Consider the following 18,676-nt stretch of genomic DNA (forward strand, 5'->3'; position numbering starts at 1 on the left):
TAATTATCAGCTAGTCCAATTTTGAATACATTTATCGCATTTAAAAACTTCTATCGTTGGGTACCGTGGCCCCTAAGTTTAGGTACTAGTGTCACTAATTTTAGGCACTGTAACCCCTAAGCTTAGGGCCTAGGCTCTGGATAACTCTATCACCACCAGAACTATGTTAATTAACAAGATCTATAGTTAAGCTATAAGTTTAAAAATTCGGTAATAATTTTAATATTGGATATATAATAAAACAGTATATTCTAAGAGTACACAAGAGCATAAGACTAAAAGTGCGTGGCAGCCATGGCTAAATGCAAAATAGCACGATTTTGTTCGCCATAACATGCCTCTCGCGTATAAGCGACAAGAACTACTTCAGAAATATAATCCTTATATAAATTCCATTCAATGCTTTCAGTACCAAGGCTACCTAAATACAATCACTAATAACCTTCTTCACACCGATAACTCGCCGCATCCTTCACATCACCACCCTTGTACACCGAAAAAAGTGGATAAAGACACAAGTTCCTCGTCCGTCCATCAGCAGCCAAAGCATCCACAGTCTCAGGCACAACACCATTCTCCACCCAATCTACCACTTGGCTCAACGGATCAACAGGGACCGGTCCCACACCACCAGAACAATGATGTACGCCTGGGGCTTTGAAGAAGCGGTAAAAGTCGCGCACGGATGGGTCCTTCTCTTCCACGCGTTTGTAGTACTGTTCTGTACCCTTGGGGAAGATCAATGTGTCCGATAGTCCATGCCAGGTGATCATCTTCCCGCCTGCCTGTTTGAAGGCGGAGAGGTTTGGATTATCGGCGCTGATTACGTCGTTGTATCTTTCCTTGGAAAGAGTGAATATTTTATCGAGGGCTTCGTGGTCTAGCGTGGTGAGGTCGAAGGATGGATTTTGCAGGATAAACCGACGGATCCAGTCTGAAGAGATAGCAAACGGAGACCCGGTGCAGTTGAAGGGTGTCGAGCATACGGTCCCGGCGAGACTCGACGCGCCCATTGACAGGGGCGTGCCCTTCTCAAGTCCGTACCATAGGAACTTGCCCTCAGAAGACCTGAGTCCCTCCCATGTACTGTTGGCCACTTCAGCATCCTTCTCGGAGATGCTCACACTGACTCCGCTACAGTTTACCCTCGTGCCAACCGTAGTAAAAGGATCAAAGTCACACAAGTCAGGTGCAGAAATCACTCCGTCCACAACCCCGTCGATATTATCGCACGCCTTGATCGCCGCAGCAGTAATGGCATCCGAGACACAAGTTGGAGGAAACGCACCAAGTTGATTCATGACAAACTGGGGCCAGAACTCTGCGACCAGGAAACTCGCCCAATTGATTGCCGGTGCGGCGGCCATGATACCGTCGTACGCGGTTGGATATCGTTGTGCGAGCATCAGACCCTGTCTGCCGCCTGTCGAGCACCCATTCCAGTACGAGTGCCGTGGAGCAAGACCGTAGAAACTGGTGGCGATCTGTTTACCGATCGTCGCGGCGTCGCCGAGAGCGACGTAGGCGAAATCCTCCAGTAAATCCATGTTCACATTTCCGGAAGCGTCCAGGGACCATGATGCTGAACTCTGCGAGTTCACCTCGTGGCCGCCGTCCGTGGCTAGGACCGTATAGTTCTGGGCCACAGCTGCGGCGAGGACGGCATCCTCCGATCTCATGGCGAATCCGCCTCCGCCGGAGCCTTGGAGTCGGTTGTTCCAGTTGGAGAAGGGGAGCCAGACTGTGACATGGATGGTATCATTCTTCCCTGGGTGGGTGTATGTGACCGTCACATTGCAGAAGTCTAGTGTAGACTCATCGTATGCATAATTCGATACCGGAATGGCAGAGAGATCCAGTACCTGTCCTTCAGGTATAGATGGATAGGGAATTACAGATGGCGAGCAATTCCCAGCCTGAGCGACAGTTGCTGTGAAAAGGCCCGTCACGGCGGCCGTGAAGGCCACAGACCGTATTCTACCGTGAAACATTGCGAGGACTGACCAGAGAACTCTGGAAACCTTTTTTTTTTTTTTTTTTCACCCTCCCCTCGATGGTACTTATAGGGGGCATAATATTCCGGGAAAACAGCCTAGGGTCTTAGCACAATCCTTCATAGCCAACCCAATCTAGACTCGTCAGCCCCTCTGGAGGCGTGGTATCGTCACCACAGCAAATGACAATGAGGAAACATCCCCAGGATGCAGTATAGCGCGGAATATGGTTCCCACCAGATAGACGATTCACCATACGTAGACCACGCTGCCGGTGATCGTCGTCTCGTCGAGGGGACCGGAGAATCCTCGGGCTTGGCTGATTTGGCCAATTCTAATCCGTCGAGTGGGTTTCAGTTGATAAACCCCTCTTCCTTGTATAGAGAATATTCAATATCGAGGACTGATATGAGGGAATTGCGGTATGATGCTTGATACTAGTCTTAGTTTTAAGGTTTCGGGTATGGGGTTCGGTAGTGAGCTTGTGGAGGAAACTGGGGCAGGTTGCGGGGTGCTTAGGATACTTATCCGGTTTATGTATACTAGTAAGTAGATGGGATATGTGATTCGATACAAGTAAGTGGGACTTGTCTTGAAAAAAGATTAGCTCGGGGTCATCTACATATGAACGGTCCCGGTTGAGTTGCCGAAGAGGAGGCCGAGTCAACCTTTCATAACTCTATAAATGCTTATGCAGAATCATAAGCAGGTCAGCTATAAAAGCCACAGATATACCGGGAACCCTCAAATATAGCAATTGGGACAACCACCTCGGTAGGTCCCTGAACAGATGGAGAAGGTGCTTAGGATGTTCTCTGTCCGGTACAGATCCATCCAAGCCCGACCTTTATCCTTCAAGCTCACTTGGCCAAAATTTTATATTGCATAAAAGTGCGAAGCAGCACATCCAATCAGCTTCTATGGCTCAGTTGGTAGAGCGCATGACTAGTAATCATGAGGTCCGCGGTTCGAATCCGCGTGGAAGCAGATCTCATCCGAAGCTCCTATGGCTCAGTTGGTAGAGCGCATGACTAGTAATCATGAGGTCCGCGGTTCAAATCCGCGTGGGAGCATATCTCATGAGCATCATTTTTTATTCTTTGTACTCTTTTTTGCTGTTAATCGAGTTGGATGTTGTTAGGGGTGATATCGGGATATCATCCGTCTCACGGACTTGGGCCGATGCCGGCGTGCTTCCGATTGCATTCATGCAGCGGGTCACATGGGAACCACTATGTGCCAGTAAGAACCATTCTCCGATGTCCTCCTGAACACATCTTCTGCAAGAAATCCCTGCAATGGGTCCCATAATAGTGTGTCACAGCCTATCTATGCCTCTTTCAGTAAGGGACCAGCGCTAGTGGCTCAACAACAACTCAATGGTGCAGATGTCACTGAGGGGTACGTGGGTAGCTATTGGAATCTAGCCCCAGGGAGTCTATCTAATTTCTGTTACTAGTAGAAGAAAAGAATACTAGCCGGTGATTGAGCAAGATTGTGATTGGAATGAAAGTCCTTCGCAATGGAACTGAGACACTGTGGCTTGACGGCAATTTCGAAAGGAACGAGTGATTGAAGGGAACCCACCGCATTATAATAGGATTTACCATTAGTAAAGCGCTGTGGAACTACCGCGTGCAGCTGAAGCTCCAAGGACAGCTGTACGCAAAGTGGGGTGATGAGAGAGTATAAAGAAGAGAGAGTCCATGCTTTCTTAATTTACCCCGCCCTCGCGTTCCTCTTATTCCCCGCACCCATCATCTCTCCCTACTTTGTTCTTCTTCATCTCTATCAGACCAGAGAACAACGTAATGGCCCTCGCTTCAAGAGACAGAATCGAGCCCGGCTCCTTCAACGTTCCCCTCGGGACGTTTCCTGCAACATGTTCATCAACTGGCATTGACGCCGACAAGATTGCGTCGGAGGTGATACGACTGCTGAACACGGCCTTGGGACTGAAGCAACCTCAGGAAATCTCGAAACTGTTCCTTGAAGATGGCTACTGGCGAGACCATCTCGTCCTGACATGGGACTTCCGCACCATCAAGGGCCAGGAGAACATCACCAAGTTCATCCAGGAAAACCCCCGTTTGCTACAAGTAGAGATCGACCGCTCATCCGCCTTTCATGCACCGGCTGTTTTCCCTATCGATGCCTTTGGCGATGTAACCGGTATTCAATTTTTCATAAAGGTCACTACCGACACAGGAAATGGAAGAGGTGTTGTCCGACTGGCCGAGAAGGATGGCGAGTGGAAGATTTTCACATTCTTCACGTCACTGTTGCAGGTTAATGGGAGTGAGGAGAAGATTAACCATAACCGGCCGGTGGGCGTATCGCATGGTGAGCATCATGATAGGCGGAATTGGCAGGATAGGCGCACCGCCGATTTCAACTATGACGGGAAGAGCCCGACGGTATTAATCGTTGGTATGTATACTTTTCCTACCCCCTTCTTTCACTGGATAAGCTAAACTTTACCAGGTGCTGGCCAAGCTGGACTGACAATCGCTGCCCGTCTGAAAATGCTCGATATTGATACTCTGATCATTGACGAAGAAGATCGCATCGGAGATAACTGGCGTAGGCGGTATCACCAGCTGGTTCTGCATGACCCTGTTTGGTTCGACCACATGCCCTACCTTCAGTTCCCCGCAAACTGGCCCATCTTCACGCCCAAGGACAAACTCGCAGATTTCTTTGAATGCTACGCCAAGCTTCTTGAGCTGAACGTGTGGACTAAAACCAAGCTCCAGTCTACATCCTGGAGCGATGCAAACAATGTATGGACCATTCAGCTCCAACGACAGAAGGAAGACGGTACAGTCGAGACTCGTACTTTCAATCCGCGTCATGTCATCCAGGCAACTGGTCACTCGGGCAAGAAAAACCTGCCTGATTTTAAGGGCGTTGAGACTTTCCAGGGGACGCGCATCTGTCACAGTTCCGAGTTCCCCGGTGCGGACCCCAATAGCAAAGGCAAGAAGGCGGTTGTGGTCGGATCCTGTAACTCGGGTCATGACATTGCCCATGACTATTTTGAGAAGGGATACGACGTGACCATGGTTCAGCGTAGTTCGACATGTGTCGTCTCTTCCGGATCCATCACCAATATTGGGCTGAAGGGCCTGTACGAAGAGAGTGGCCCCCAGGTTGAAGATGCCGACTTGTTCCTGTGGAGCATTCCGTCGGAACTGTTCAAGGCGCAGCAGAAGAAAGTCACCGCGGTCGAAAACCAGAATGACAAGGCGATTCTGGACGGATTAGAGAAGGCGGGCTTCAAAGTGGACCGCGGACCGGATGATGCAGGTCTACTGATAAAATACCTCCAGCGCGGTGGCGGTTACTACATCGACGTGGGAGCCAGTCAGCTCATTGTCGACGGCAAGATCAAGGTGAAACAGGGACAGGAGATCGCCGAGATCATTCCGGAGGGATTGCGCTTCGCCGACGGCTCCCAGCTGGAGGCTGACGAGATCATTTTCGCAACGGGCTACCAGAACATGAGAACACAGGCGCGCATCATCTTCGGCGACGAGGTAGCGGATCGCATCCAGAGTGTCTGGGGATACAACGAAGAAGGCGAGATACGCACGATCTGGCAGCGCAGCGGACACCCCGGCTTCTGGTTCATGGGCGGCAATCTGGCGTTGTGTCGATACTACTCACGTCTATTGGCATTGCAGATCAAGGGTGTGGAACTGGGTCTCAATCACTAATTGTAAACTGGTGGTGGGGGTATCAAGCTTGCTATACATTCTTTAAGCCGGGTAGAAATAAATCAGAATGAAACAATGAAAGAAACAATGACCATAACAAGCCTCGTTAAAGATATTGATTCAACCAACCCTCTTGCGCCGCCACATAGACTCCCATCGTCAAGACAGACGTATACAGCGCTGCATCTTCCTCCACTTCATTCTCACACCGTAACGACGAAGCCAAATACTCCCTCTGTGCCCGATCCCACCCCCCAACCTTCAACCCCTGCCTCGTCAACGTCGCCAAGCACGGTCGTCTCAGTCCAGACTCGGCAATATTCAACGTAAATCTCGAATCCGGCTTCATCTCACTCGCCTCCGACGCCGACGACGACGACCTCCCTTTCGCCACCCTCTTCTCCCACTCCACCACCCGACTCACCCCATCCGCCCTCCCCTTGTACATAAACCGATAACCCCCCCTCACAGTCACACTAACCTCCCACCCCTCGCCCATCGGAAACCACACCCCACCCCCCGGAAACGCCATCTTCCTATTATTCTCATCCTTGGCCGGCATATAAATCACCCCGACAGCAACACCACCCTGGTTCTTCTGCTGCTCCTCCTCCTCCTCCTCCTCCTCCCCCGGTAGATGCGCATACCCGTCACTCTGCACAATGTACATATCCCTCGCGGTCAACTTGCGCGGCGCATCCCCCACTGTCTTGCCGAAGCGCGTGGGTTGGTAGACTTCGAGGATTGGGATCGGGCGGCGGGAGGTCGGCGTTAATTGTTGGATTTGAAGTGTGAGATTGGCGGTGAGCCGGAGTGTGTGTTTGGGTGGTGGCGGGTGGGCGAGAGGGAAGGTTTGGTGTTTTGTTTGTATGGCGGAGGTGGTTGTTGTTTGTGTAGTTGAGGTTCGTGTTGTTGTGGTGGTTGATGTTCTATGTTTTTTTTGGTCAGAGTTAGTAGGGGTTTATTTTTATTTTATTTTATTTTTTTTATTTTTATTCTTGTTGGTATGGGGGTGTATCTGTTGAGTGAGAATTGTAGTATGTATTACTAGTAGTAGTGGTGTAGTTTGTACTAGTTATACATAGAGAGGGAAGGGTAAGTGGTATCGATAAGGCTGAGAGAAATGTGGAGTCTCTGGGTGACAATACATACGTCTGTGTACTCTCCGTATCGCTCATTTTCTATGAAAAACACTCAATCATGAATATTGTCTCTGTTTGTATATGTATGTATCTTTGGTAAAAAAAAAAAATGAAAATGAAGGATCCTACACCAGGTAGAATAAGAATAAGAATAAGGATAAGGTGAAAAAGTAATATAAAAACGACCCCCTTCCAGGATCTCACTTCCTCTTATATTCTACTTTCATGTAGGGTTAAAATTCCCACCAAGACGCAAAAACCGGACTGTTCGTATTCGTATCCACCGTAAGACCGCGCCCGAGGCAGCATTTGATTCGCGTGAGTGGGAATTTCTGTCTGCCTAGTCCCGCCTAAACAGGGAAAGGAGGGTTTTTCGAGCTTAAGTTATTTCGAGCCTTTGTTGTCTTGGCGGGGATCCACTGGGCTGACTTTGCGTCTGGCCGAGGAGGTTATACTCTTTTCGGCAGATTATGCGGATACGACGGTGTGTTTGAAGTTCGAACACGACTACGAGGTGGTTTCTAGAACGGGAATTCAATATGTAAGTGGGTATATCGTGATCGTGAATGGGGTTGCCTTGTTTTTTTTTTTTTTTTTTGCTAGTCTATATCATGTTTATATTGAGCCGGGGGGTATCATTGGTTACTGATTTTTCTATTGTACAGGGGTTTTTGTTAGGTGTATCCATGGGGTCAACATAGCCACCGATCGTCGACTTGTCTCAGAATCTGGCACTCGTCTGACCATTCGTCGTAGAGACGTTCGATGACGATCCCGCGGTTTCGGGCAGCTTCGTAGAGGGGCTCGCATGCTGCGCGGGCTTCGTGGAGGGTGTGCTCGGGGATTGTTTTCAGTTTTTTGTTGCGACCAAAAGAGTCATCACTTGATTCGTAGTGAAGGTCTAGGACGAAGGAAAGTCGCTTGAGATTGGGGAGAAAATCGCTCTCAGCGAAGGCCTGGACCCAGTTGTTCCAATCTGGGGATTTGGTCAGGGATGCTGGGCCTCGGAACCGGAGGGTCGATATGTTTGGTGGAAGCCATTGGTATAATGTAAGTAGACGGGACTCGTCGGTGAAGACCTCGCCGATGGATAACTTTAGCGTCTCCAGTCCGGAAAGTTGTGGTAGAAGATGCTGGATCATGCTTTCGTGTAGGAGTTGGAAGTCCAGGCAATGCGTTGAGCGGAGATTTAGCGACGTCAGGTTCTCGATGAGATGAGGTAATGCGAGGGTCATTCGGCAGAAGGTGTCGATGGCATCATTTTCTAGAATTTCTAGCGTGTGTAGATTGATCATCGGCGGTGGGCGGTTCTCTTCTTCTAACTGGTGCCCGTTCTTGCCCTCGTATTTGTTATTCATCCATTTACCGGCCAGCTCGGGGATCCTTGTGATTTGGATCTGTCTTTCCTCAGGAGTGCCTTCTTCCACAGTGATGTAATCGGCTTTCGCTTCACCCCGGGCAATCGCCTGGGAATGTGCTTTGCTCAACTCGCTCGACGTGGGTCCTTCGAAGCGGATACCGGAGGTAAGCAACAGGATGAGATGGCTCACGCGGCCTTGCCGTATGTGCGGAGTTCGAGTGACTTCCCCGCAGGCATTGAGGAGTTTGCACCGCTTGAGGGGCCAATGCAGAGGCAATTCTTTGTCATTGAGATCCTCGTTATATCCGCTGTCTAATTCCAAGGACTGGATGTTGGTGAAATGTGAGCCGAGAATGGCCCATTCCTTGTTTGAGGGGGTTTCCTCTTCGATCCGGAGCGCTGTTACATCGGAGGGAATGGCCTTCAGCTGGGCGATGAGATCTTCGCCATGGCTTTCGCTGTCTTCGCGGGCGCCTTCAATTTTGACTACGTGATGACGAGGGTTGAGGCTTAGCTGAGTGCCTGTTGAGGCCATTCTGCCTTTTGAATACGCGTTGGGGCAGTGAAGTATTGATGGGAGGTATGTTCTGGGTGTGCTCAACGTCTTCGGTTGAGTCCAGATGCGGAATAAAGGCCGCTGTATAAGTTAGTATTTAAATTTCAAAACGTAACCCCCCTCCACTGGTGAACATTGAATATTGATTGATGTCTGGGGTGAGGGTCACCATTGAGGTAGAGTGTTTACTCCTGGTCGAGCCAATTGCCCTTGTTTACAACCGTCTTCGGATCACCGTATTCTAGCAGGTCGCTGAAAGGCCAGTAGCGTCGTCAGATTGGAGTTAAGGCGCAGCAATGTAGATTACTTCCTTAGTTTCCTTACTGACAGGAAGATCGACACAATTATCGCAGGGCTTAGTCGATGGGCGTTGTCAGCCGCGTTTAAATCCTATGCGATTTGCACTGTTTGCTCCGTGTAACCCATTCCACATGACTCACTTGTTGCACATCAGCTTCCGGCTTTGGTAAAAGATAGACATTCTTCGAGAGCGACGGTGCTTCAGTCCGAATCGGTACCTGAAGCGCTTGGTGCAGAGATTCAGCTGTACTAAAAGATCATGTGCTCTCTGCGCAAGGTTAACTCTCTAGTATGTGCAATATCATCTCAATACTTCCTGGGAAAGAAGAGTGAAAGATAGGTAAGCATTGAACTGATCGTTGATTTGAATTGATCATCAATTGATCTAATGAAACAAAAAAGGATGCAACCAACGCCAAGATTCCCACCGACATCGATTTCGCTTTCGTGCAGCACGAGCGCATATTTCCCCAAGAAGCACAAAGACAAAATAAAGGCCCGAAATTAAATCATCTCCAGTGGCCAAGGAATAGCTGCAGTAAGAGCAACAAGGCCTCCCACCAACGGTAACAATCCCCGACCGGCATTGAGCTTCAACCACCGGGACAACAACGACTCGACTTCCACGCTCGACTTCTCGTCTACCACCCGACCCGAGTTGGCTAGGTCCATCAACTTGTTGTTGGTACCCAGCATCATGCCAAGGGTGTAGGGTACGATACCCAACGTCAAGGCCGCTGCAACACAATACAAAGAGGAGCTGTGAGTCGGGGTCAATGGGGCTAGCGTCGTGCCAGCGCGAACGGCCCAGGCACAATAAAGAAACGCTGCGGAGGTGGCAGCGGCGATGGGAGGTGCTTGGCTTTTGCCTTTGTTATACAGGTTGCGCCATAATTTGACAGCGGCATCGAGCGGTAATTTATCTTCTCGCGTCGATTGTATAAGTGCGGGCACGGTAATTGTGCTCAATGAGAGGATTTTGCCTTTGACAGTTATTAGAATGATTATTCACTGAATTCGATTTGAGGGTGCGTGGGAGACCTTACCAGAAAGCCAGGCGGCGCCAGTCAAGCCCACCACTTGGGCGGCGCAAAATGCAGTTGGATATGTGCCCATGATGTTAGTTTGTGGGTGAATAGACTTCAAATTGAAATGGAGTTGTTCCGGAAGGGGCTGGGAACGACTTTATAGCTTCCAGTATGTTGGACAGTGACTAACAGTGACTAATCATATGATTCCATTCAAGGTTCTCAGTTTTAACTTCTCAATGATCCATGACGACATTGCTACGCACCAGCTAACCTTCATCAGGAACGTTTGTTGATCTCCGAGCGTTCCAGGGAACATCCGCCGCAGACCTTACGCAATTTTGGCTTGATTCGGCAAGCCCAGATCCTTGGTGGGTCTACCTCGGCTTTTGTCGGCTTTTGGAACGCTAAACGGGTTTTGCGCGTTCACGATGTTAATTAGAATGAGACTTAAGGGGGCAATTTCGAACTCTTAGTGACAACCGCTTGTCAACCACTTCCTGGGGTAGCTAAGTGAACTGTGCCAGCCATGTCGGGTCGGCATGTTTTAGCAGCGATATCCGAGTCGGTGAAGTATTATAGAGCCGGTGTCAGAGCTTCTACTATTCAGGGTAGAAGGCCTGTCAACTAGGCAAGGATACGTAGCAGGAAAAGTTAAGGCAAGTAGTAAATACTATTGAGGCACGAAACTGATTCTTCATTTCCTACTTCTACTACTAATGCAGCATCAATTTATAATCAGCTAACGCCTTGATCCTCCGTGCAGAATCAGATAGACACGTAGGCTACTGATTCCTATTGGACGGCCAACGGATACCTATTGGGTTCCCACGTCCCCGTTCGGCAGCCGAGTTGTCTAGTATGCACCAGGGGCAGGGTATACTGTACAGTCATCCGGCTGAATCGCTATCCGATCTATGACAGCGAAGATTGATTTATTAGCAATCTCCAATGTCTCTCTGTTCCAATCTCCATCCTCGCATGGTCAGGTTGCACTAATACGGCTCAAATCAAGCCAGATTGAATATGCCTGTTAGGCGCTACCGATCGCACCGGACGAGGTATACTCCAGAATCTTCTTATAGAGAACTAGCACGACTGGGTTCTGCATGTCTATGTCCAGTCCCGAGCAAAACGTTTGTCGCTTTTCTAAGGCATAGAATCTTACGCGGGTGAGAAAGTCTCTCAAGGATCCATCACGGACGTTGAACTCTGGAGGCAATGCTTGTCACGGGCGGACGCCATCATTTCCGCTCTTGGCGAGAACGAGAATATCGCCGGATTATAGTTGCTACAAGATGCAGCGAACACCAGGTATCCGCCCTGCAAGTATTGAGCCAAGAGGATAGTTTCTACTGGCGTCGGCTTCGCCTAATTTTCCTTTCGCCGGATACATTGGATCCTACGATCGCTGCCACCCATCTACGGCTGGTGCATTGGATGGTTAGCCACGCCTTGGGTTATGCGTATGGCGATCTTCGCAAAACACAAGCTGTCTATGAAGCCCACCCACAGCTGCTACAGCTGTGCCTTGTACAAACCCCAGCCCTGGTTGAGGAGAGGTCATCCGGGCACATTTTCACTACAGAAAAGGGCTCTGTGGCCGTATCTTATGTAGATCTGGCGGCGGGCTTCGTGTAATTTGCCATTTTTGAGAGATACAGAAGTTCTAGTGCTATAATTGTCTCTAGTGCTTCTAAGGATAAGCTTCAATACTTCCTGGGGCTTGTGCGAAGAGTTGTATGGGGTACTCTAGCTTAATATACTCCCTGGTATCTTTCTATTGAGGGGAATTTATAATGGATGCTGTTCGGGGTATAATACAAGGCCATGATGTGCACATACAATTAGTAGCGGTGTTGACGCACCAATCCTAGATCGGGTTCTATTGTACTGAACCCTGTGCTTAGCCACAGCAGTAACACCTGAACATCATTTGTAAGTGGGGTTCTTTGTCTACAACCATGCTCTGTGCATTCATATACTACCTGTGAAATGGAGAGTCGATCTTCTGATCGGGCTTAAAATTAATAACCCCCGCCCCCCCCCCCATGTCGGAGCCAGCAGAGCTCCCAAATGCCGGAACACAAGGGGGTACGGTATAAGATAGTCGATATTATGTAGTTACCTCAGGTCTAACCCTACGGTTTCTATCATAGTTTACCCTAAATTCCAAGAGTTTTCTGGCAATCATGGCTTCAAACCAAGATTTTGATTTGCGCTCGTCTCTTTACTTGATCTACGGACTCTTCCAGATTAGCATTACAATACTCTACATTCGCTCTTGCAGCGAAATCATCAGGATCATGCAAGTCTGTCTGAGCCAAAACTTATCCTCCATAGCCGTATACCACATGCAGTCATTCTCAATGGTACTAAACCAGCTTAGCTCCGGAGTTGCATTAGTGACTGTAGGACCAGACACTTACTACTACCGGATCAACTGCGGGACTAGCGATCAGAGTAAGAACCATTAAACATGTGAATTTTTCACATAGTACATACTTCAGAGTAGTTATAACCTCGGATATAAGACTCCGAAAGAGCCACGCGAGCGGCGATAAGATAAAACCTTATCGCCAGGAAGCATTCCCATTGGACAGTGGAGGATGTATTATTCAAGATGACTCAAAATGATTAATTGACACATAGCTAAAACCCCTCAATAACTCCTAGATACCCTTCTCTTTTCATCTACTTATACTGACACTGGTGTACAATTCACTGGATATCAATTCTCAGCCATACAAATCCTATAAATCTCATCATGACCACAACCACTACAACCATCATCACATCCACCCCAGAGGAACCATGCACCCTCATCCCAATCAACCTCCACAACCCTGCCGAATTCGCCGAACTAAAGCAACAGCGCCGAAAATGCGGCTGGGACTACGAAGACGCCAACCTCATCGCCTGGCGAGACAAACAAGACGCGAACCTCAAATCCTTCTTCTGGATCACCGTTCCCTCACAATCTACTGATGCCGATGGGCCTCGCAGCATCCGCGCCGGCCACATCTCTCTAGACTCCTACGCCAATCCCCCCGACCCTGAACTCGCCACAGCCGATCGCTCAAATCTCACCATTCAGACCTTCTTCATCGACCCCGCACACCGGGGTGGACTCGGTCGCAAAGCAATGGAGATCGTCGAAGCGATGGCGAGCGAAGAACCGTATGGTAGTCCGGAGTGCAAATATCTCACGCTGAACGCCATTAGTAGGCGGTATTTCTACGAGCAGAGTCATTTTTGGGACATGCTGGACCGAGTCCGGCCTGCTGTTTGTGCGGTCGAGTGGTATGAGAGACAAGGATATGTGTACTGGAAGTCAGAGCCGAGATATCATGAGCCCTTGTTGGAAGGGGAGGATGCAATCATCTGGGCGGACTTTTTGAGAAAGCCCTTGCGGAGGTAGTTAGAGGTGTTTAATGTGTTTGACTTTTCCTCAGTCTGGTGACGTTTAGGTATGGTGAGGGTTTTTGTTGATGATTTTTCTAGAAGGGGGGTGGGGCTGTATATATGGAGTTTGATGTTGTAAGTATCTTTTTTTGTCTTTGCTTCTCCATGTGTATATCCGCATATGGCATATGCTAGGGTAGATACAATGATCAACGCGTCCATGAACCATCTACTACCCTGAGATATAAAGATTGACAATATGTGAATCTGCCGGGGCCCAAGTGGTCGGTAGTTGCGCGATCTAAAGGTTAAATAAACCCTCGCCTGCAACACCATCCCCACAAATCTCCTGGTGCGCAAGCGGCAAGTACCGGTGGCAAGCCCTAAAATCAGCCTAACTGGGAATCTATACTCAGCGTCGACGTGGTCATTTGTCGATGGGGAAATGCAATCACCCACGGCAGTGCTGGACGATCAGCCCATCGCTTGCGTTAAATTCAGGGGGGTAAGAGAACACATGGAGTGCCCCCCCCCCCCGGCTGCACTTGTTCAAAATAGATTTAGTATCTGTTCATAAGAATTGGCCGATCATGTTATCGGAACTACTCCGGAGTACGGAGTATATTTCCTAGCGCAAGAGGATAGGGTCTGGTAGATTAATTGCCCGCTCTAAACGTGGATCCATGCGCCGTAAGTAAGTTCAATAGTTGTCAGGTCCCTCGGGTAAATACTAAAATGTTCTACGGCATTGCGATCTTCACGCAGCCCCACAGTACTTCGGTTCTATTTTCAATAGCTGCTACACAGTAATCGTAATATACCGGCTTCTACCAATAAGATGAACAGGAAGACCTTTTCCAAGATAGATAGATGGGGGACAATTACCTCGTTTTTGGACATGATTATCCGTCTATTTGGTGATCATCATTGAAGCCAAGCTGAATGTTTGGTACGTAACTGAGGGAGATCGATTGATAGGCACTTGGATGTGATGCAGCATAAGTAGACCTGGATTCTTTGGGCAGAGAGAAGAGTATAAAGTAGGCCTCGCCGACCGGCGGTCTTATCCCTTGAAATCATAATCTTATCAAAACTCCCAGCATCTAATTTCCTCCCCCATCCCTTTCTATCCACTGTCAAAATGAAGGCCGCTACCATCATCTCTCTTCTGAGCGTTGCCGGACTCGTCGCTGCTGCTCCGGTTCACAATGGTACGTATCCCGAGCGAAAGTGAAAGAAGCCTTGACTGATGATTAGTAGGCGCAGCTGGCGGAAATGTCGCCCGCGCCGAACCCCCTTCTTCTGGCGAAACAACCGACGGATCAATTGGCGGGCTCGCGTGCGGATTAGGTGGAGCAGTCGACGAAGCAGTTGACGGCGCAGGTAAAGCAGCAAGCGGACTAGTTGATTACCTTGTCGACCCAGTTGGAGACAAGCCTCGTCCCGGCGACGACCGCTACTACGAGGAACAACCAGGTCCAAATCTTCTTGAGGGCCTCCCTGCCGGCTTTGATGCTGATAAGCTTTGGGAGAGCATTAATGGTGCTGATGGTGCTGCTGGTGCCGGTGCTACTGGTGGTGATGGTGGTGCTGCTGCTGGTGGTGGTGGTGCTGCTGCTGATGGTTCCTAGAGTGGTGGCCCTTGGGCGTCGCAGAGACTTGATAGACGAAACATTCCCCAACGACCCTGCTGAAGTCCGTACTGAAGAACTTTCCCCCCGTCAATCCTACTGGCAATCTCACTGGTGGCAGGGGTTTTCTCGGTCTTCGTCGTCACGACAGTGATCTTCATATGGTCCAGGGCTTTGTAGGTGGTCGTAGGGCTCGTTACGAGCACTCCGACGATCACGATGGGCACAATGGAAAGCGTGATGGCTAGGACGAGGACAAAAGGCAAGGGCAAGGGCAAGGGCAAGGGCTTTACCACATAAACATGAGGTTACCCAACACTCATCCTTGGAGGCCATTGGTAAATAGCAACAAAGGAGTATGTTACTTTGTCGCGGTGTCCTTGTTCCTGCGATTGAAGCTAGCGATGATCCTGTATATACGAATGTTTTCGAATTATACTGTTTATTCACCTGCCTTGGATATTTTTCGCCTGTCACAACCTATAGGAGTAGTAGTAGTAGTAGTAGTAGTAGTCCAGCTTCGAATGGTTAGACACGGAATAACTCCCTCCCAATAGCATCATCTGCAGGTTTAATGTTGCAATGGACAAGTTTTATCTGGGGCAGCCTAGAATCCTCTTTAAATTATGTACGAGTCTTGGGTTACACCGCTAGAAACTTTGCCACCAATGAACCTGTAGGTTGTCCAACGGCTATCAGCGGTTTTTTTTAGATGAGGATCTTGGCAGCGTAGGAAAAGTTGGTGTTGGTGGTGGTGATGATGGAGCTAATGCAGGACGTGGACGTGATGACTGATAAGACGCCATTTCTGCGGGGAAACAAACAAGTCCAATCAATTTATGCGGCTATTTAATTGAACGAGAGCCTCCAGCCATCCCTTGATTCAAGCTGAACTCGGGATTTTTTTCCAACCATGAAGGTACGTTAGGAATTCCTATGATAAATTATCATTTGTTAAATAAATTCAAATGATTTGAATCGATCATAATTAACCCTTCATAATCCAGTACTCCAAGCTTCTGCTGCTCCTGGTCGGCGTGGCCCAGGCCCTGGATGTGCCTCGGAAGCCACACGCGCCCACAGGAGAAGGCAGCAAGCGTCTCACCTTCAATGAGACCGTGATCAAGCAAGCAATTACGCCGACCTCACGGTCGGTGCAATGGCTCTCGGGCGCAGAGGATGGGTCCTACGTGTATGCGGCGGAAGACGGTAGCCTCACCATCGAGAACATCGTCACCAACGAGTCGCGCACGCTCATCCCTGCGGACAAGATTCCGACAGGGAAGGAAGCGTTCGACTACTGGATCCATCCGGACTTGTCATCGGTGCTGTGGGCGTCCAACCACACCAAGCAGTATCGGCATTCGTTCTTTGCCGATTATTACGTCCAGGATGTGGAGTCACTCAAGTCCGTGCCCCTGATGCCCGATCAGGAAGGTGATATTCAATATGCACAATGGAGCCCGGCAGGCAATACCATCGCGTTCGTTCGTGAGAATGACCTGTATGTCTGGGATAACGGCACTGTTACTCGGATTACTGATGATGGTGGCCCCGACATGTTCCACGGCGTGCCGGACTGGATCTATGAAGAGGAGATCCTGGCCGATCGCTACGCTTTGTGGTTCTCGCCAGATGGTGAATATCTGGCATATTTGAGCTTCAATGAGACTGGGGTTCCGACCTATACTGTTCAGTATTATATGGATAACCAAGCGATCGCTCCGGCGTATCCGTGGGAGCTGAAGATAAGGTATCCCAAGGTGTCGCAGACGAATCCGACCGTGACGTTGAGTCTTCTCAACATCGCTAGCAAGGAGGTGAAGCAGGCGCCCATCGATGCGTTTGAGTCAACTGACTTGATCATTGGCGAGGTTGCTTGGCTCACTGATACTCATACCACCGTTGCTGCCAAGGCGTTCAACCGAGTTCAGGACCAGCAGAAGGTCGTCGCGGTCGAGACTGCCTCGAACAAGGCTACCGTCATCAGCGACCGAGATGGAACCGATGGATGGCTCGATAACCTGCTCTCGATGAAGTATATCGGCCCTATCAAGCCGTCCGACAAGGAGACCTACTACATTGACATCTCCGACCATTCGGGATGGGCGCACCTGTATCTCTTCCCCGTTTCGGGCGGCAAGCCTATCCCATTAACCAAAGGCGAATGGGAGGTCACGTCTATTTTGAGCATTGACCAGGAACGCCAGTTGGTGTACTACCTGTCGACTCAACACCACAGTACCGAGCGCCATCTCTATTCCGTCTCCTATTCCACGTTTGAGGTCACCCCGCTAGTCGACGACACCGTTGCCGCATACTGGTCTGCTTCCTTCTCCGCGAACTCGGGCTACTACATCCTCACATACGGAGGCCCAGACGTACCCTACCAGGAACTCTACACGACCAACAGTACCAAGCCACTCCGCACAATCACTGACAACGCAAAAGTCCTCGAGCAAATCAAGGACTACGCCTTGCCCAATATCACCTACTTCGAACTCCCCCTCCCCTCCGGAGAAACCCTCAACGTCATGCAGCGCTTACCCCCCGGGTTCTCCCCGGAGAAGAAGTACCCCATTCTCTTCACCCCATACGGCGGCCCAGGCGCCCAAGAAGTGACCAAGAGATGGCAAGCCCTGAACTTCAAGGCCTACGTTTCCTCCGACAGCGAGCTCGAATACGTAACCTGGACCGTCGACAACCGCGGCACAGGCTTCAAAGGACGCCAGTTCCGCTGCGCCGTCACCCGCCAACTCGGCCTCCTCGAAGCCGATGACCAGATCTACGCGGCGCAGCAGGCGGCCAACATCCCCTGGATTGACGCGGACCACATCGGCATTTGGGGCTGGAGTTTCGGAGGCTACTTGACCAGCAAGGTCCTGGAGAAGGACAGCGATGCTTTCACATTGGGAGTCATCACCGCCCCGGTCTCTGACTGGCGCTTCTACGACTCAATGTACACGGAACGCTATATGAAGACCCTCTCGACCAACGAGGAGGGCTACAAGACCAGTGCCGTCCGCAAGACTGACGGGTTCAAGAACGTCGAGGGTGGATTCTTGATCCAACACGGAACAGGTGACGACAACGTCCACTTCCAGAACTCGGCTGCACTGGTGGATCTCCTGATGGGCGATGGCGTTTCTCCCGAGAAGCTCCAATCCCAATGGTTCACGGACTCGGACCACGGGATCAGTTATAACGGCGGAGGCGTGTTCCTGTACAAGCAACTGGCCCGGAAGCTCTACCAGGAAAAGAACCGACAAACACAAGTGTTGATGCACCAATGGACTAAGAGGGATTTGGAGGAGTAGATAGATGTCGCAGGGGACTCTGCTTCCATATCAATTCATTCATTCATTCATTTTCGAGCGACTGGCATGCGACACATAGCATACATAGCATACATAGCAATTGACCTATCTCTGATATTTATAAATTAGTTTCCCAACCACCATTCACTCATTGGGCGTAAAAGAACCATCCCCCGCCGATCCAATTAACTAGCGCCAAAAACAACAAACTAAGCCACGAGGCT

General features: G+C 49.8%; 9 protein-coding genes and 2 non-coding genes across 11 annotated transcripts; 7 read left to right on the plus strand and 4 right to left on the minus strand.

Moving 5' to 3' along the window:
- Positions 1–434: 434 nt before the first annotated feature.
- BDV27DRAFT_167951 (Tannase/feruloyl esterase) lies at positions 435–2,466 on the minus strand (the record flags this gene model as incomplete). Its single annotated transcript, XM_032074640.1, has 1 exon — positions 435–2,466. The coding sequence occupies exon 1, from the start codon at positions 1,989–1,991 to the stop codon at positions 435–437; it is 1,557 nt and encodes a 518-aa protein (XP_031931495.1). The 5' UTR covers positions 1,992–2,466.
- Positions 2,467–2,908: 442 nt separating this feature from the next.
- On the plus strand, positions 2,909–2,981 carry BDV27DRAFT_t36. Its single transcript has one exon. It is a non-coding gene; the product is annotated as a tRNA-Thr (tRNA).
- A 13-nt stretch (positions 2,982–2,994) lies between these two features.
- Positions 2,995–3,067, plus strand: BDV27DRAFT_t37. Its single transcript has one exon. It is a non-coding gene; the product is annotated as a tRNA-Thr (tRNA).
- A 436-nt stretch (positions 3,068–3,503) lies between these two features.
- Positions 3,504–5,904, plus strand: BDV27DRAFT_122296 (uncharacterized protein). Its single transcript, XM_032065586.1, has 2 exons — positions 3,504–4,424; positions 4,479–5,904. Exons 1-2 carry the CDS (start codon positions 3,806–3,808, stop codon positions 5,711–5,713), a joined length of 1,854 nt encoding a protein of 617 aa, XP_031931496.1. The 5' UTR covers positions 3,504–3,805; the 3' UTR covers positions 5,714–5,904.
- On the minus strand, positions 5,820–6,731 carry BDV27DRAFT_167957 (uncharacterized protein; the record flags this gene model as incomplete). Its single annotated transcript, XM_032074641.1, has 1 exon — positions 5,820–6,731. Exon 1 carries the CDS (start codon positions 6,381–6,383, stop codon positions 5,820–5,822), a length of 564 nt encoding a protein of 187 aa, XP_031931497.1. The 5' UTR covers positions 6,384–6,731.
- A 792-nt stretch (positions 6,732–7,523) lies between these two features.
- Positions 7,524–8,788, minus strand: BDV27DRAFT_122297 (uncharacterized protein). Its single transcript, XM_032065587.1, has one exon. It carries the CDS (start codon positions 8,748–8,750, stop codon positions 7,548–7,550), a length of 1,203 nt encoding a protein of 400 aa, XP_031931498.1. The 5' UTR covers positions 8,751–8,788; the 3' UTR covers positions 7,524–7,547.
- A 680-nt stretch (positions 8,789–9,468) lies between these two features.
- BDV27DRAFT_42497 (DUF1772 domain-containing protein) lies at positions 9,469–10,416 on the minus strand. The gene is made up of 2 exons (XM_032076603.1): positions 10,118–10,416; positions 9,469–10,054 (listed from the first exon to the last, which is right to left on the minus strand). The coding sequence occupies exons 1-2, from the start codon at positions 10,185–10,187 to the stop codon at positions 9,576–9,578; spliced, it is 549 nt and encodes a 182-aa protein (XP_031931499.1). The 5' UTR covers positions 10,188–10,416; the 3' UTR covers positions 9,469–9,575.
- A 377-nt stretch (positions 10,417–10,793) lies between these two features.
- BDV27DRAFT_122301 (uncharacterized protein) lies at positions 10,794–11,759 on the plus strand. Its single transcript, XM_032065588.1, has one exon. The coding sequence runs from the start codon at positions 11,321–11,323 to the stop codon at positions 11,738–11,740; it is 420 nt and encodes a 139-aa protein (XP_031931500.1). The 5' UTR covers positions 10,794–11,320; the 3' UTR covers positions 11,741–11,759.
- Positions 11,760–12,770: 1,011 nt separating this feature from the next.
- BDV27DRAFT_122302 (uncharacterized protein) lies at positions 12,771–13,830 on the plus strand. The gene has a single exon (XM_032065589.1). The coding sequence runs from the start codon at positions 12,867–12,869 to the stop codon at positions 13,518–13,520; it is 654 nt and encodes a 217-aa protein (XP_031931501.1). The 5' UTR covers positions 12,771–12,866; the 3' UTR covers positions 13,521–13,830.
- A 1,001-nt stretch (positions 13,831–14,831) lies between these two features.
- BDV27DRAFT_122304 (uncharacterized protein) lies at positions 14,832–15,703 on the plus strand. Its single transcript, XM_032065590.1, has one exon. The coding sequence runs from the start codon at positions 15,017–15,019 to the stop codon at positions 15,287–15,289; it is 273 nt and encodes a 90-aa protein (XP_031931502.1). The 5' UTR covers positions 14,832–15,016; the 3' UTR covers positions 15,290–15,703.
- A 309-nt stretch (positions 15,704–16,012) lies between these two features.
- Positions 16,013–18,557, plus strand: dppIV (prolyl dipeptidyl peptidase DppIV). The gene is made up of 2 exons (XM_032076604.1): positions 16,013–16,054; positions 16,143–18,557. Exons 1-2 carry the CDS (start codon positions 16,049–16,051, stop codon positions 18,450–18,452), a joined length of 2,316 nt encoding a protein of 771 aa, XP_031931503.1. The 5' UTR covers positions 16,013–16,048; the 3' UTR covers positions 18,453–18,557.
- The last annotated feature ends 119 nt before the right edge of the window (positions 18,558–18,676 follow it).

The sequence above is a fragment of the Aspergillus caelatus genome (assembly GCF_009193585.1).
Source record: "Aspergillus caelatus strain CBS 763.97 unplaced genomic scaffold BDV27scaffold_22, whole genome shotgun sequence".
Classification (NCBI taxonomy): Eukaryota; Fungi; Ascomycota; class Eurotiomycetes; order Eurotiales; family Aspergillaceae; genus Aspergillus; species Aspergillus caelatus.

Coding starts and splice junctions, on each gene's coding strand:
- BDV27DRAFT_122297 (XM_032065587.1), bottom strand. CDS start 8,750: ATGGCCTCAACAGGCACTCAGCTAAGCCTCAACCCTCGTCATCACGTA.
- BDV27DRAFT_42497 (XM_032076603.1), bottom strand. CDS start 10,187: ATGGGCACATATCCAACTGCATTTTGCGCCGCCCAAGTGGTGGGCTTG. Junction 10,055..10,117: donor TGGCGCCGCCTGGCTTTCTG/GTAAGGTCTCCC, acceptor TAACTGTCAAAG/GCAAAATCCTCTCATTGAGC.
- BDV27DRAFT_122302 (XM_032065589.1), top strand. CDS start 12,867: ATGACCACAACCACTACAACCATCATCACATCCACCCCAGAGGAACCA.
- BDV27DRAFT_122296 (XM_032065586.1), top strand. CDS start 3,806: ATGGCCCTCGCTTCAAGAGACAGAATCGAGCCCGGCTCCTTCAACGTT. Junction 4,425..4,478: donor CCCGACGGTATTAATCGTTG/GTATGTATACTT, acceptor AAACTTTACCAG/GTGCTGGCCAAGCTGGACTG.
- BDV27DRAFT_122301 (XM_032065588.1), top strand. CDS start 11,321: ATGCTTGTCACGGGCGGACGCCATCATTTCCGCTCTTGGCGAGAACGA.
- BDV27DRAFT_122304 (XM_032065590.1), top strand. CDS start 15,017: ATGCTGATAAGCTTTGGGAGAGCATTAATGGTGCTGATGGTGCTGCTG.